The sequence below is a fragment of the Polistes dominula genome, unplaced genomic scaffold (genome assembly GCF_049000335.1).
Source record: "Polistes dominula isolate Pdom_NZ unplaced genomic scaffold, Pdom_raw_medaka contig_16, whole genome shotgun sequence".
NCBI lineage: Eukaryota > Metazoa > Arthropoda > Insecta > Hymenoptera > Vespidae > Polistes > Polistes dominula.
Genome location: NW_028301040.1, coordinates 4,789,047 through 4,805,004, shown reverse-complemented (window position 1 = coordinate 4,805,004; position 15,958 = coordinate 4,789,047). Strand labels below are relative to the sequence as shown.

The 15,958-nt window shown below is 32.6% G+C and overlaps 1 protein-coding gene across 2 annotated transcripts in view; it reads left to right on the top strand.

Annotated features, from left to right (window-relative positions):
• The first annotated feature begins 4,090 nt into the window (after nucleotides 1-4,090).
• Nucleotides 4,091-15,958, top strand: part of LOC107066261 (uncharacterized) — a 58,213-nt gene continuing 46,345 nt past the window's right edge. The window contains exon 1 of one of the 2 annotated variants that reach the window (XM_015320734.2): nucleotides 4,091-6,005. In XM_015320734.2, coding sequence (XP_015176220.2) covers nucleotides 5,640-6,005 — 366 coding nt within the window. In that variant the 5' untranslated portion in view covers nucleotides 4,091-5,639. The remainder of the gene's footprint in view (nucleotides 6,006-15,958) is intronic. The other variant, XM_015320733.2, reaches the window with a different exon arrangement.

Genomic DNA, 15,958 nt, shown 5'->3' with positions numbered 1-15,958 from the left:
TAGCAATGCAACCCTTAACGCATTTGCATTTAGTAATATGCATATGTTGATTCATATTCTAGTCAGAGTGAACTCATCTCGATGATTTAACGCGATTTAAAAATCTTTCTACCAGTACACCTTGTCTCGGTAATCATTTGAAATTGTTCCATGGCTAATATCGTCTGTTAAATATACAAATAAATCTCTTATTTCGAATCGATTAAATCAAAATATCGATATTTATTATTAAAGTAAGTAGTTTCCTCTGTTCAAATTTATTTTTTTTTACCCGTGATGTTTGTAAATAATAGGGGAAGAGAGAAAAAAGAGATAGAGAAAGATGCCTTCAGCATTTCAGAGACGTACAAAATGGCGGACATTTTTCTATTTGTTTCAGTGGTAGAAATAGCGCATGATCGTGATCGTTGATGCATAGGTATGCTGCTGGAACTGATGACGGATAGTTAGAGGGATATAATAAACCGACACTCAGAAACTATACTTTACTATTTGCTCAAACACACGTAGTGCGCATGATTTTTTTCCGTGCTAGCCATTATCTTCATTTGCATTCGATCTTGCGTCGTTTTTTTTCATTTTTTACGCTTTACCTATTGATCAAAGATATTTAAATAAGTCAACATTGTTTGAAATATTTCAAAAAATTAATGTATAATTATCAAGTATGAGATTTATATGTATACGCGTATCTGTATAGCAAATATCTTGCGTATTAAATTATCGAGACTTTGTATTTTATAAATATAAACTTATTTTTTTATTATTAATACCCTTACTAATAAACTTTTTATTTTTATTTTTATTTTAGAAAACAGAAATAACAAAAAATGGAAGTTCGCGTAGACGTTTACACGATTATCATAGTTTCGTAAATTTTGAAACACTTGTTGGAAAAACAATGTTTGTATATTCGCATCTAGCATTTTTGTATGAATAGGTAATCAATAATAGTAAAATTTGATCGAATTAAAGAAAAGTTTGTACATAGATATTATGTTTTTAGAAGGGTGTTTAACGAGAAGTTACACAGCTTTTTCCCTGCTATTACATCGCGAGTAGCACGCGACGTTAAAGAGAAGAACGTAGCGAGGGACGCGGGACGTAGCATTTGGACTCAAAGCCAGCCATTGGCTATTCGAACCGACCAATGGGCGACTACTTCCATTCATAAGTTGCGAGCCTTCCGTAGTCGTAGTGGGGGCCATTCTCCTTATTATCAGACTTAAAAATGCGATATTACAGAATCACTTTTGATAGAAACAAGGAAGACAAAGAAATAGGAGAGAAGAAGAGGAGAGAGAGTGAGAAAAAACATCTTTCTTCCAAATTATTTCTCTTTTCTCGAGATTTTCTATTTCTATCTTCGACTAATTGCAAAAAGAAACTTTGTTTCCTTTTTTTTTTTTTTAAATATTAGCGGAATCGAAAACTAACGCTGTTACTACGTATGCCAAATTATTTCTAATATTTTAAATCAAAAATCCGATTAATGATATTAAAAATATGCATACCAGATAGAAAAAGGTTGTTAACGTGATTAATTAATTTAGTTAATTAATTGAATTATTGATTAATAATAAAAACTTGTTTGAATTTTGTGGTTAAAAAGTGACATTAGTTTCCGGTCCACCTAATAATACGGTTTATTTTTCATTTATTAATTATTATTATATAAGAAATAAATATAGCTATCGATATATGACACACATTGTAATGCATTATTTCATTTTGTTGCATGAAAATATGTAAATAAGTTTTCTACATAATACCGTGGCAAATAAAGAGGTTAATTGTCAGGAATGATAATTTGAAGATAATTAGGGTAAAATAAGACGTGTTGGTTTGGTCGCGTAAAAGAAGGACCCTTTTGCTACGATTCACGTGTTTATTTTAAATGATCACGTGTAGAAAGGGGAGTCACGCAGGTGCAGGTCATGTGAAATATTTGCACTTTGTCGTAATTTGCGTAACCCGATGCATATATAATAAATCCGTGGTGGTAAAGCGCCAGGATAGAAAATCGTTTCACAATCTAAAGAGAAAGGGAATCTCTGGGAATGTGGGAGGGGAGACGCGCTCGCGGAGATGTTTGCTGCGGCTGCACAACTTTAACAAGAGAACCAACTACGCACACATATATACATTTCAGTATATACTTGCATACATATAGAAATAAAATAGGTTTTAGTTGATTTTTGAAGTAAAATGAAATAATCTACGAGAACGAAATGTGAAACGAAGTATTTGTGTTATAAGTTGTTCTCGTTAAAATCACATTTGGATATTTTTAAATAATTAAATCAAATATGGACGATAAAAGCATGGTGCAATGGTGCTTTCTTTATTTCTTCCTTTCTTTTTTATTGAAATATTATTCTGATTATATTTTAGACATCTTGTAGTCAATTTTCAAATCATTGGTATATTTTCTAATACGTGTTCCACATTCTAAAGACAATCAATCAAACTTTTTTTTACAAGACGTTTTACATTTCGATAGAAAATAAATCACGAAGATATCCCCCTTTCTTTATTTTGTTTGTTTGTTTTTTATTTCTATTCCAACGTAAGAGAAAAAAAAGACTTTGAAAGATGACCCATATTTTCCGTGGGCTATCGATTCGCCGTCATACCGAATAAAACTGGATTTCAACTAATCTGTTATCTATAGATATCACGATAGAAAAAATACTTACGGTTATTTACGATCTAACTTATACGAAGCGAGTCATACGAGTATCTAATTCGTTAAAAGTAAGATATCTTACTTTTATCACTATCTTTACTTCTATTTTAATAAATACTAACTTAAACACATTTTACATATATTGTGCACTTATTATTTTCTAAGTATAACTATTTATGCTTTAGTTGACCATATTCTTAGGTTATAAGGTAATTTTTTTATTGTAATAAATATGAAGCGAGTCATACGAGTACCTAGTTAATTCGTTAAAAATAAGATATCTTACTTTTATTGCTATCTTTGCTTCTATTTTTAGTGAATACTACCTTAAACACCTTTTAAATGTACTTATAAATAAATAATTTCTAGGCATAACTATTTTTATTAATCTTTAATCGATCATATTCTTCTATATCTATTCACTTTACCAACTTCGACATATCTAAACCACACGGAATGCATTTACAATCGATTTTCCATTTCGTTGAATCGCGATTGGATTGGAAGAGAAAGTGGGGTGAATAAAAGATTATCGAATAGAATAGAATAGAAAGAGAGAGAGAGGGAAAGGAGAGGAAGGGATGATAGAAGTGTGCCAAAGATCGGTGGTAGGATCCTTTCAATCGAACTCATCAATAATCGGTGCTTTCCTAGGAGATACTCTACCAAGTTACCTTCTTTCGTTGTACGACCCATTTAAAGTGGGGGTGAACGAAAGTGGGGATACAGTGAGAGGTTCCACCAGCATGCGTACACACAGAAATACACACATACATAAAGATAGAAAAAGTTTTATTTACAAAAAGTTACACACACCGTTGACTTTGACTTAAATGAGGATGTTTTTTAACGCGTTTATTCGTAACAAACGTAATCGTGTTTAAATAGACGAATAATAAGAATGAGGGCCATTAATGCCGATAAGGAAGAAAAAAAAACCTATAAAATATATAAAGAGAGTTTTATCAATATTTACAAACTTGTGCCCCAAAGAGGAAAACAGAGATAGAGGATATAGATAGAGGGAGAAATAGAAAGAGAGAAGATAGACCGACACTTTTTTTTCAATACTAGTTGAAAGAGAGGGAGAGAGAGAGATGTAGAAAGAGGGGGAGGGAGGCGTGCTTGATGGCCGCCGCCTAGACTCGGTGCGCCGTTCGGATCGGTCGCGCCCGGGGCGTGAGCCGGTTGTGAACGAAAGGGTGGGAGGTAAAAGAGAACGAGAACGAGAATGAGAATGAGAGAGAGAAAAAGAGAGAGAGAGATCGCGAAGAACCCGGTTCAGAGTGGAGGGCTGCGTTCACCGGGCAGTTACTCCGGAACCGTTGCCTTGACGACACGCATTTCCACGCATGCGCGTATGCGCGAGAAGTGGGTGCACATTGGAAGTCCTCATCATCATCATCAACATTATCATCATCATCATCACTCTCGTTGTTTGAGAAAAAGAGAGAGAGAAAGATCACGCGAATCAACGCTTAAAACATTTTTCTTTATCCACCAATAGGAATTAAGAACTCAAACATCTTTTAAACAGATTATGCTAGTGTTGTTGTCTTGAATTATAAAACTTTGTTTTTTTTCCTCTTTCTCTCTTTCTATATATCTTTTTTTTAGTTTCTTAGTTAAGATTGCACGCATTGACATTACTGAAAAATGTCAGCCGAGTCGAGTCAAATTTTAGATTATTTTTTAAATAATTTAGGACTCGATTAATTCGTCCATATGGCAAACAGTTGTTTCCTGGACTTAAGTATAAGTCCTTATATTTCTAATTTTGAAAGGTTTGAAATGAGTTTAAACAAAAAGGAAAAGGAATATAATATAATGGCAAATGGAGAAAGATTGGAAAGGTTGAAAAAGAGAGAGCGATAAGTTGAGAGAGAAGAGTGTTAACGAGAGAAAGCCTTGGAGGAGCCAACGCCTCTCTAACTTTTTGATCATCCTTGTTATCGTCGTCGTTGTCGTCATAGTCATAGTCATAGAACATTATCAAAAGTACGGTTGCTTGGTTGAAGGATGATCGCAACCTTGAAAGAACATTGCTCGTAGCTGGAGATCTTGGTCTCTCTCTCTTTCTCTCTCTTGGTTTAGTGTGGGCAGCAGAGAGGAGCGCGCGTCGAGGTGGTCCGAGCGAGTCGAAGGAGAGAGGCGTGCCCCAGTGCCGTTCGAACGTCCGATGTCTCCGCACGAGGACGCCGCGAATACCAGGAGAGGAAGAGCCGAGAGTACGCGTGCCGTCGCCGAGCACGAGCAGGCATCTTCTTCGTATTCGTTTTCGTCTTGGTTGTTGTTGCCGCCGTCGTCGTCGTCGCCGTCGTCGTCGTCGTCGTCGTCGTCGTTGCCGTCGTTGTCGTCGTCGTCAGCGTCGTCGTCGTCGTCGTCGTCGTCGCCGTCGTCGTCGACGTCGTCGTCAAAGAAACGTTACCAAAAGATATCATCGTCGATTCGTCGGTCAACCTCAGATGTCTTGTTTTCTTCGTAGCACCACCTGCCGCTCTGTGCTTTCGCGTGGTTGCATCGACAGCGGCAGGTCCTCTTATCGATCCTCTCCAATTTTTCCTCTATTCTCGAAGGAAATTGTCGATAGGTGGTCCTGCTGGTCCACCGCGATCATGTTTACCGATAAAAAAAGAAGGAAAATTATTCGGCCAGTTTTACGAATAACTTCGCGGAGTTTTCATCGATTAGTTCGCGAGTGACAAACTGTTTGAAATAAACAAAACGGGGTGGAACGGAGAGAGACGGGAGAGGATAGAAGAAATAGATGAAATCCAAAGACGGTTTTATATACCGGTTGATAGTTACAACCCAAAGTATTAGAGTTCGCGGACTATAGTATATGATTATTTGATGGTGCAGATATAGAAGAGAATAAGTTGGTGTTATAAGTAAAATAAGAAAAAGAAGAAGAGAAAGATCGAAGGTGACTAGGTGTTTCTTAGATTGGATGGTTCCGCGAGGGTTAAGCATCGAGAGGTCGACTTGGGAGCAACCAGAGCCGGAACAGCAACGTTTCTACGATTCTCCGCCACCACGGATGGACGTGAGCGTGTGCTGTTTACCCGCCAGTGCCGGCTCGGGGGCCCAGCACTCTCATCCGGCGAGTTTGCCGTCCGGTGGACAGTCGACGATCCAGGCACCTTATCAGTATGCCGATCAGATAGTACCGGATCGGGGTCAACCCGACGGACTCGCGGTACTCGGCTGTACCGGACAGAACAACTGGCAACAGATCTCAAACTCGTCCACCGTCGCGGCTGGTGTCACTGCGACAACCACAGCGTACATCGATTATTCTTGGCTGCAGATGCAGGTGAGCTGCCTAATACAATTTTATTAATATTCTTTATCTTTACAAAAGATTTCTGATAAATTTTCTTTAGACTTTAAACAAGTTTTCGATATATAAGTCTTACTAGAATCTAATTTCAAGTTTAACAGAAAAATTAATGCAACTCGTGATACGATTGATACGAACTAATCTACATTTTTAAGGGTTGTTTATTTGAATAAAATCTCGTTTTGTTAAATAATCTAGTTATAATTGTATATAGAGTTAAAAAATGTTAGATTTTGATGTTAGAAAGATATTGTACGTTCTTTTATTTGAAGCAGGTTATCGGTAGGTTATCGGTGGGTTATCGATTTCCACGAAACGTTAGATCGTAAGATAATAGACTCAAAGTAATAATACCCATTACTATTATCTCAGCTCGAATGACTCTTCTCTCTTTCTCTTTCTCTTTCTCCCCCTTGTAGACGTGCCGGCATAAAGCTACGTTGTTGACAGGGTAAATATCCTTTGATACGCCGTCCGTCTGGCACACGCGCCACGTACCTTACATAGTACCTACGCCTTTCCACCTTACCAACGAACTCTTCTTGGAAAACACCTTCTCATCCAACCTTTCCAAATCTTTTTACAAGCTTTCCTTCTTCGATCTATCTAACTATCACAAATAATATCTCAAAGTTATACATTTTGTTCTTTTTCTTTCCTATTTATTTAGATTCAACGATACATCGTTTTAAAACATGTCGACAAAGTTGCAATCGGTCCGGTTCTTAATTTATTGTTCAAGAAAACGTAAATTTTTTTGTCGAACAGTTTTATCAGACAGAGTCGAAGTTAATCTGTCGTTTGCGATAAGAATTGCACGGTCGAGTTTGCAACGCATTTCAGGATGCCTTTTGCGAACGAGATAATTGTATTTACGAGATGATGAAATTCCCTGTCGTTTATATATCTTGGACAAGATACGAATATATCTTTTGTAATTATAGAAGGAATTAAGTTTAATCTATATTTACAGTATAATATTCATAGTTTTATCATATTTCTTAATCAATTACTATCATAGTAGTAATTTATGTCTGTATAATATTTTTTTATTATATTTTTCTATCATAAAATCAAATTTCTAACTTAAATATATCGCAATATTCCTCTAAAGCCACATTTTAAAAGTTTTAAATTGTTAGAAAATAAGCGTACCGATTGTAATTCCGATTAATACGCGTAGTTAGAACCATAACGATCTTGATAATGGTTTCTCGCGAGAGATAATCGATTCGAGACTAATCTTCGAATCGTTAATATTCTTTTACATCCATTGTATACGTACAGATCGGTAATAATAATTAGCTATTAACCCGTAAACACAATCCGTATGCATTGTGACGAGCGCGTGTAAGATAATAAGCGGACGGAAATCCACGATTATTGTGCCCGAGGCAGAAAGGGCACCGAAACATCCAAAGGAACACCGGACGAACCATTTCCACGGTTCACCGCCCTTCGTTTCAGAACTGCGTATGATTATTACCGGTGCCAACGATTATTTTCCTTTGCTATAGGGGGGACCATTGGGGAACGAACGTAATTAGCATTAGATGTGAAACGAGTTGACGCAGCTTGGGAATCATACGTTCAAAAGTCAACAGGATTTTTTCCCTATTTAAGGATCATCATTTAAGGAAATTGAACACACGATCCTTCGTCAAAGTCCTTTATCGTTTACGCCACACACACATCCCCCCCCCCCACACACAAAATGATTTATTTAAATTATCAAATTAAAATTATATTTTATATATAATAAAATTATATATATATTATATATTATATACAAATATAATTATGTATATATTATTAATAATATTATATAAAATTAATAAAAAAAGACATTATAATAATATATTATATATAATAAATTATTAAATTATTTATTAATTTAATATTAAAATATTAATTTAGTATTATATTATACATATATCGAATTAAATTATTTTATAATATTTGGCTTTGTCACATTTTCCTTTTTTTTTTAGATTCTATTTTATATTTAACCATAAAATAAAAAAAATCTATGATATTTCAATCAATCTCCTTATATTCCTTGGATGCAACAAACACATTGTTGATTACTAATCGTGTTGCTCATTGAACGATTGAACGCTAGAAAGATTCAAGGTATTCTAGTGTTTTTCTTAAAAAAATTGCTAGGAATAAAAACAAGAAGAGGAAAAAAACCAAGAAATGGCAAATGGACGTCGATAAGGATTAAAAGTTTATTGACGCATAAATTACTCGTTATCTTGAAAAGAACAAATTGCGATCTCGTTGTGATATTGTGTAGGTAAACAAGTGCGTTTAGTCGCAGGTACGTTAGAGACGTGCACGCGTGTAAAACGTGAGAAATTGTAACGGTGTGATATCATTGCATACGTATGTATAAAATGGTAATACACCGGTACGATTCATTTGAATCATCATCTGATTGCACTTTACGCTACCGTTTGATTCGTTGTTTTAAGAAAAACTGTGTGTCTTGTCTTTTCTAACGAGAAGAATTATAATCGAGATAGGAAACATTCAATCTCGATCTATTCGAAGATAGAAGTCATAGTTGAGCTAAGTTTTCATCGTAAATTCAAATTATAAATCAATAAGTACAAAATAGTATTAGAATAGTTTAAGAAATAGAAAAAAAATGTTTAAAGTGCATCTACGTGTTTATTTCGTCCTCGTTTCACAAACGAGCCATATTTTATTGATTTTTATTTTACAATTAGATTCGAGAATCCACGCCTATTTCCATACATATATATATATATATATACATGTTTAAGTTGTCTTATGTTAGTTACTTACGGTATTTTAATGTTTTTTCTTACAAGTCGCGTATTTATTTGCGATCAACATGGCGATCGCACGAATCCGTTTAAAACGAGTATTTGTAACCGGTGCGCGTAATATTATTTATTCATCGGACGATTCAAAAACTATTTTATTGTCAATATATTCAATATGTACGGATATATCGTAGTTTCTGTCTAAAATCGATCTATCCTTGAAGAAAATTATCATAGTTGCAAATTAATGTATACGACGTTTTATATTATTGTCTACATTTTTTTTCTCAGAATAATAAAGAAATTAAAATAACGTTAACATATAAGCATACATGTTGCAAATGATTTAAATTGATCACGAAAATAATTTCGTTCCAATAATTTAACAGTTTAACAAATATATTTTACAAAGCTTCTTGTATTATATATTTTACAAAATATGCGTCCATATCACTCAAAGGGTTAATTATAGAGATATTTTCATAAGAATTAAAATCAAAAAATGAACTCTCTTACATTTCTTTTGTTTCGATTGAAGATCTATGAAAAAATATAATACTTTGAAAGAAAGTATCCACCCGGGGGGAAATAAATATCGTTTCGAAGATCGACCCAAAGGTGATCGCGCGCAGTGTGCGCAGTGTGCGCACGCGACTCGTATTACCTGGGATAGATCGAGTCGGCGCACTCGCAGTGACTCACGTCGAATCGTCGACGAGTGGGTGTGCAAGTTACTTACGTTGCATACGTTCAATGTACAGGGCCGCTGCATTGGATATCAACAATAGGGCTCTTATGTTTTTAAAAAGAAAAGTAAACGATGCAAAAAAAAAAGAAAGAGAAACAAAGAGAAAGAGAAAGAGAGAGACACGAAAGCAAAGAAAGTCAACGTTGCTTTCTCTCGATTTTCACGTTTCACTCTTCTCCGTTCAACGTTTTAACTGGAGAGAAGAGAATCTTATATATATACATGGTCGTTAACGGACCTAAACGAGACACGTTGGCCTTAAAAAAAAATAAAAAGTAAACTGGAATGTTTAACGACCATTTAAATTTGCCGCCATCGCGATCGTTGTGTCACGTAAAAAAAAAAGAAGAAGATAACAACATAGTCGTCTTCTCTTTGTATAAGATTTTTGAAATAGATTATTTTATCATAGTAAACCTTTTTTTTTGTTTTTTTTCTCTTTTTAATTCTAAATATCTTAGAGGAACATTTTACGCAAGGTTTTTGCAAGAGATTTATCCGTCTATGCGAGAATTCTGCATACTCTGTCGAGTTAGTGCACTTGCGACATACTCGTAAAAGTATTAGTGTGTGAGCTTTGCCATAGCTATCTATTCCTATCCTGTGTTCTTTTTTAAATGTATAGGTTGGTACGTTGGTACCTACGCATAATCGGTGAAGGAAATCTAACGTTTAGCGATATTCACGCGAATAAACGCCTCGTAGAATCAACGCCGACGCTTTTAAGCAAAATAATCCTCCTCTTTCTCTCCTTTGATCGTTCCTTCGTTTTTATGGGATTTTTTTTGCTATCGAGTAGAGGGGGGTGATTCCTTAATGTATTAGTGTTTCAATACAATCGAATGGAAATTGAGTTGTTGATAATAAAAGAAAGGAATGAGAATCTATAAAATCTTTTTTTTATTGTTAATATGGCGTTAGTTATTAAAAACAAACTAGAATGATAAGAAAAAAATAAATAAAAAAGTTAAAATGATAAATAATGATTTAATATGTTATTTACGATTAACAGTCATAAATATACTTATAATTTTTTCTGTTTTTTTGTTTTTATTTTTTTGTTTTTTTTATATATTGTAAAACGAGTAGACTAGTGTAAGAAAAGGGAAGAAGAAGAAGAAGAAGAAGAAGAAGAAGAAGACGAGAATAGCGACGCAAAGGCGTTTGATTTGTTTTTCTTTTTTGTTTTGGTTTTTGTTTTAATGTTTATCAAATGTTCAGTAATAGTAGCAGTAGTAGTTTATTATTCAATATGTAATTTTTTTTGTCTCGATTTATATAAAGATAGTGAAAAAGATCGGTGTAATTATGCGCAATAATCGTGAATCCAGTGTTGCATTTAAAATGAACATAAACACCTTCCTATGTATAATATACATATATATTAAATAAATATTTGCATAAGTCATAACGCATAACGTGCTATACTTTTTTTTGTCTACTATTACTACTTACCGTGTATAAAAATAATAGTAAAAGTGCATTTACAAGAGTAATTAAATATAATCATTTTAGTCATTTATAATGATCTTTAGATGTTAGGTAAGTTTGTAATTTTTTTGTACTTTGACAAATAAATAAATAAGTGTTGAAATTACTTTTTATGAACTTCGTTGAGCATTAATAATAAGTGTTTATGCATTTAGATCGATAAATCATAGAAAATATATACGCGTGGGAGTAATGATGAGGAAAACACAAAGGTAAGGTAAAAAAATCTATTTAAAAAAAAAAAGACAATTGTGTCGTGGGTTAGAAAAATAAAATAAAAAATAAAATAAAAATGATGTAAAAGAGAAAATGTTTATATAACGATACGTGTGCAAACGATTGGAAGCTTAACAACAACAACATTGGTTGGTACATGAATACAACCCCCATCATAGTTCTCCTTCCTCTCTTCTACTTAGGCTAACTACTACTACTCTGCTGCTACTCTTTAGTATGAGGAGCAGAGATATACACCAAACCAATGTTACGGACAATTTACTCGCGAAATTAGTTACAAAACGTTCGACCTATCTACCCATCAAGCCACTTCCTCTTCCTCCACGATAAATAGATGGACGCGGGAGCCATTAAATGCTGAGAGTGGAGGAAGAGTTATTGTTCACGGATTGCCATAATAGATACGAAATGTGTATAAGTATCATCCTATACATACACGAAGAGACCAATATCACTTTAGTACTACGAATAGGATATAAATAGATGATATCAATAGTTATTGGTAATTTGACCAATAGGACATTTCTTTGTCCTATGAAAGAGAGAGATTTTTACTAGTTTCTTTTTTAAACTAATCATGTTTAAACTCTGTAAAATGGTTAATTTTTATTTGACAATAGAATACAGTTCGATGGAAGATCTCGTTTTTATTTTCATTTATCTTCTTGGAATAATAAATTTAAAATAATTATTGATAAACATTTCAACTACGAGGTTAGTCCTAGTGATTTTTTATTTCTTTTGATAATTTATTTGCCAGGAAGATAATATATACATCGAGAGAGAAAAAAATAACTTTGATACTTTAAAATTATGTTATCAATTAGTCGCGTTATATTTTTTGTTTGTCGCTATTCGATTACGGATCAAATGATTAGATAAGGGGGGCATTTTTTATACATGTTCCTAATTTTTCTTACATTACATATATTCAACTATTATTATTATAATATATGATATTATATTATTATTAATTGGCATTAGGAACTCGGAAGTTCATAATTATCAATTATATGTATATAATTATATATTAATATATTAATACATTATAATTAATATATATAATATAGTTAAAATTAGTTATATTATAGTATAGTTAATATATATCGTTATTTATATAATATATATTATATATTATTATTTGATACTGTTTTTAGTTAATGGAAAAATACAAAAATACAAATCTTAATGAGATAGCAATTTTAAAATTTGATTTTGTCATATTTTGTTCAATCATTGTTTAATTTTCGGACAAGCAATGTTCAAGACTTTCTCATGGTCGTTATTAAGTATTATTCGGTGGTTAACAAGAGTCATGGTTCGGGATCGCCAGGAAACAGATATGATGCGCGTCACGAAGCGTGAAAAGCTTGTTGTACGCACCCACCGATTTTTATGAACTACTCAACGTACGTTCTGGCACACGTGTTTGACTGTCACGTATGTGTACGCGTATATATACACACACATACATTTCAATCTTTTTTTTTGTTTCCCTTCACATATTATAGGACCGATCTTATTTTTTTAATTTACTTTTTCTTTAATCTCGATTAGAGTTAAAAGAGTAGACTTGAAAGTAATCACCGGTCATTTAAACGATAGCATAATCTTAATGGTTTTACTTCGATGGTTTTACTTACTATGATTTTACCATGATTCGCTAAAGTAATTATATTACAAAATTGTTGGAAATGAAGTAACTTAATTTTTTATTTTATTTTATTTTATTTCTTTTTATCAAACTAACGGAATCTTTTCCTAAAAGTTACGAATCACACATTTTTTTTTAATTATTATTTTTATATTATTATATATAATATTTATATATTATAAATATAATATATAAATATAATTTATAACGAATTTCTAATATTTTATTATAAAAATATAAATATAAATTTAGATAAATTTATATATAAAATACAAATTTTAATATAAATCTAAAAAATAATATTTAATAAATAAAAACCACACAAGAGAGAGAGAGAATGTGTTACTAAGATTCGATGAAAAGCAAATTCTTACCAAAACATTATTCCTATCTCGTTTCTAATTACAAGATCTGCTCATAATTTTCCATCTTTTATTCGAGAATAAACGGTTAGTTTTAATGATCATCTAACTATCAAGCCATCGTCATTTTTGTAAATCATTAAAAATCGCATAAATGTTCGATCCCGTGTATCGTATTTCTCTCAAGTTTAGATATAATTTCTAAGTCATGAGAGAAAGAGAGAAAGAAAGAGAGAAAGAGAGTTTCAAGAACTTCTTCTTCTCTCTTTCTTTCTTTCTTTCTTTCTTTCTTTCTTTATTTCTATCTTTTTCTACTTCTCTACACTTTCCCACGAAATTCCATGTAACTGATAACGGCTTAACGGATTCCCATCGTTCGCCGATACCGCTCGATTCTATATTTATCGACGTCGAATAAGGAATGCGTCGAGTTAGTAAGAGACATCATAGTGGATGAGAATTATCTACGCTCACAGTCGCATAACTCCGAATGAAAATATGTTTTTACACCTATCTTTCTCTTTCTCTTTAACATTTATGAACCTTCTTTTTTTATCTTTTACATAAAAAAATTATGACAGATCGTTCATCATTTTCATAACGATTAGTATCCAACAACAAATATCTTTCTCTACAATTGTACCTTCATAAATACTAAACTCAATGAGACAAAAATAAAAATCATTTATATCATTAGAAAATAACTTCCTCTTATTTTTGATAAACGTTTAAACATTTTTCAAGTGAAAACTTCTTTTAGAATGGGGGTGATTTGAAAAAAAAAAAAATGAACGAAAATCCATGGTAATGGCAACGAAACGATGAAACACATATGTACATTTATAGGATTTAGCTTAAGAGAGAATGAGATAGAAGAGAGTATGAATTTGTTTTTTATTATCTTTTATTATTATTTTTTTATTATTATTATTATTATATATATACCTAAGGGTTTAAAAAAAAAAGGACAACGATAAAATGAATGTGAAGAAAAGGTGTGTTATTTGACGATAAAGAGATTCAACCAGTTAATAAAGAAGTTAATTATCAACTCGGTTAGGTTCATTTTGAGAATTGTGAATAAAGAAAAAAAAGACACACAGGTATCGTTTCACGTAATTTCTAAAGACTGAATGAGCGAGCGTATGTCGAACGAATAACGGACTCAACAGAGTTTATATTCCTTTTCCACGTGCCCTGTGGTGGCCAGTAAATGCAACAGCAACAGAGAGGCAACTACACCACCATCATAACCCCACCATCATCACCGACCACGCCGTACCAACTCTTCGTCGAACTCTTTTGCAAAGATCAAGGAACAAGAAGAAGAAGAAGTTGCTTGTCGACGGATACGCGTCTTTCACGAATGCTGCATCCGCCATTATCGACTTTTGACCTTCCGTCTATCTATTCGCTTTTGATACGCTCGAGATAGAGCTAGGTGATAGTACTTTCGCGGAAGAGATCAATAATCCTATCTTCTTTTTTCTATTCTTATAGAAATAATCGAAATAATCGTTTATCCAAAGTTAAAAAAAGAACAAAAATACGCGAATATGATTTATTATATGTACAGTGTTATATATGGTGGTCATAAGAAAACAAGATCGATCATGTTTACTTTATTATTCTTAAGTAATCAAATATTTAATCTCTATTATATTTCTAATTAAGAAATTAGTTTTCTCTCACCCCCATATAACTCAATACAAAAAAAAAATAACATGTGTGAAGATCACACGTGTTAGAAGTGAAACCTTCTTAAAACCTTTGCTTCAAGAGAATGAGTTGAATGCAGAGTATCAGGAGTAACATAATTGTGGGATTTATTATAAAAAAATAGCTTTGCTTGTGAGAAACGTGGGTAATCTAGTGGCCAGTCGAAGAACTAACTTATATTTTTAAATGTGTGGATTGAGTTAACACTATGCTGTTCGCAGATCTTAGATATGTTTCTTTTATTTGACGCCGGCATAATAGCTTGGAAATTTTTGATTTTTACAAAATTTAGTAGGTAGCATCAATATTTATTGCTTTAATTAAAATATATTATCCACAAATTTTCTTACTTAATTCTTGGAATTAACTTAAGAATGGGGACTACAAAGCATCGCATAAAGAGGATATATATATATATATATATATATATATATATATATATATATATATATTATATATTATATTATTTATATTTAACCCTTTGATTGCCACACTGAAATTGTATATTTTGCCCACGGACACCACGGAATAATTTTTATTATTCAAAGAATATATAATTAATAATTAATATTTTTTTTAATTGATGTTCTAATAAAAAATTGTAATTTTTCAATAGATACTTTTTATTTTAAAGTATCTTCTATATATCGGTCATATATCAAATACACTAACTTTCAATTTTTTTTGTAAAAGGTTCATACGCTCTGATTACCAATGACACAACCGTGGTGTCTCAGAAGAAACCAATGACCAACATGGCAGTCAAAGTGTTAAATAATGATTTAATGATTTTAGTTCTGATATATCAACGTATTTGAATCAATTTAGTTACTTTTGCTGTAGATAAGAAAAAAAAGATGTTAACCATCGACGCCTATGATGGAAATAGTTTGGAAAAAGTGGACGTCATAAAAAAAAAA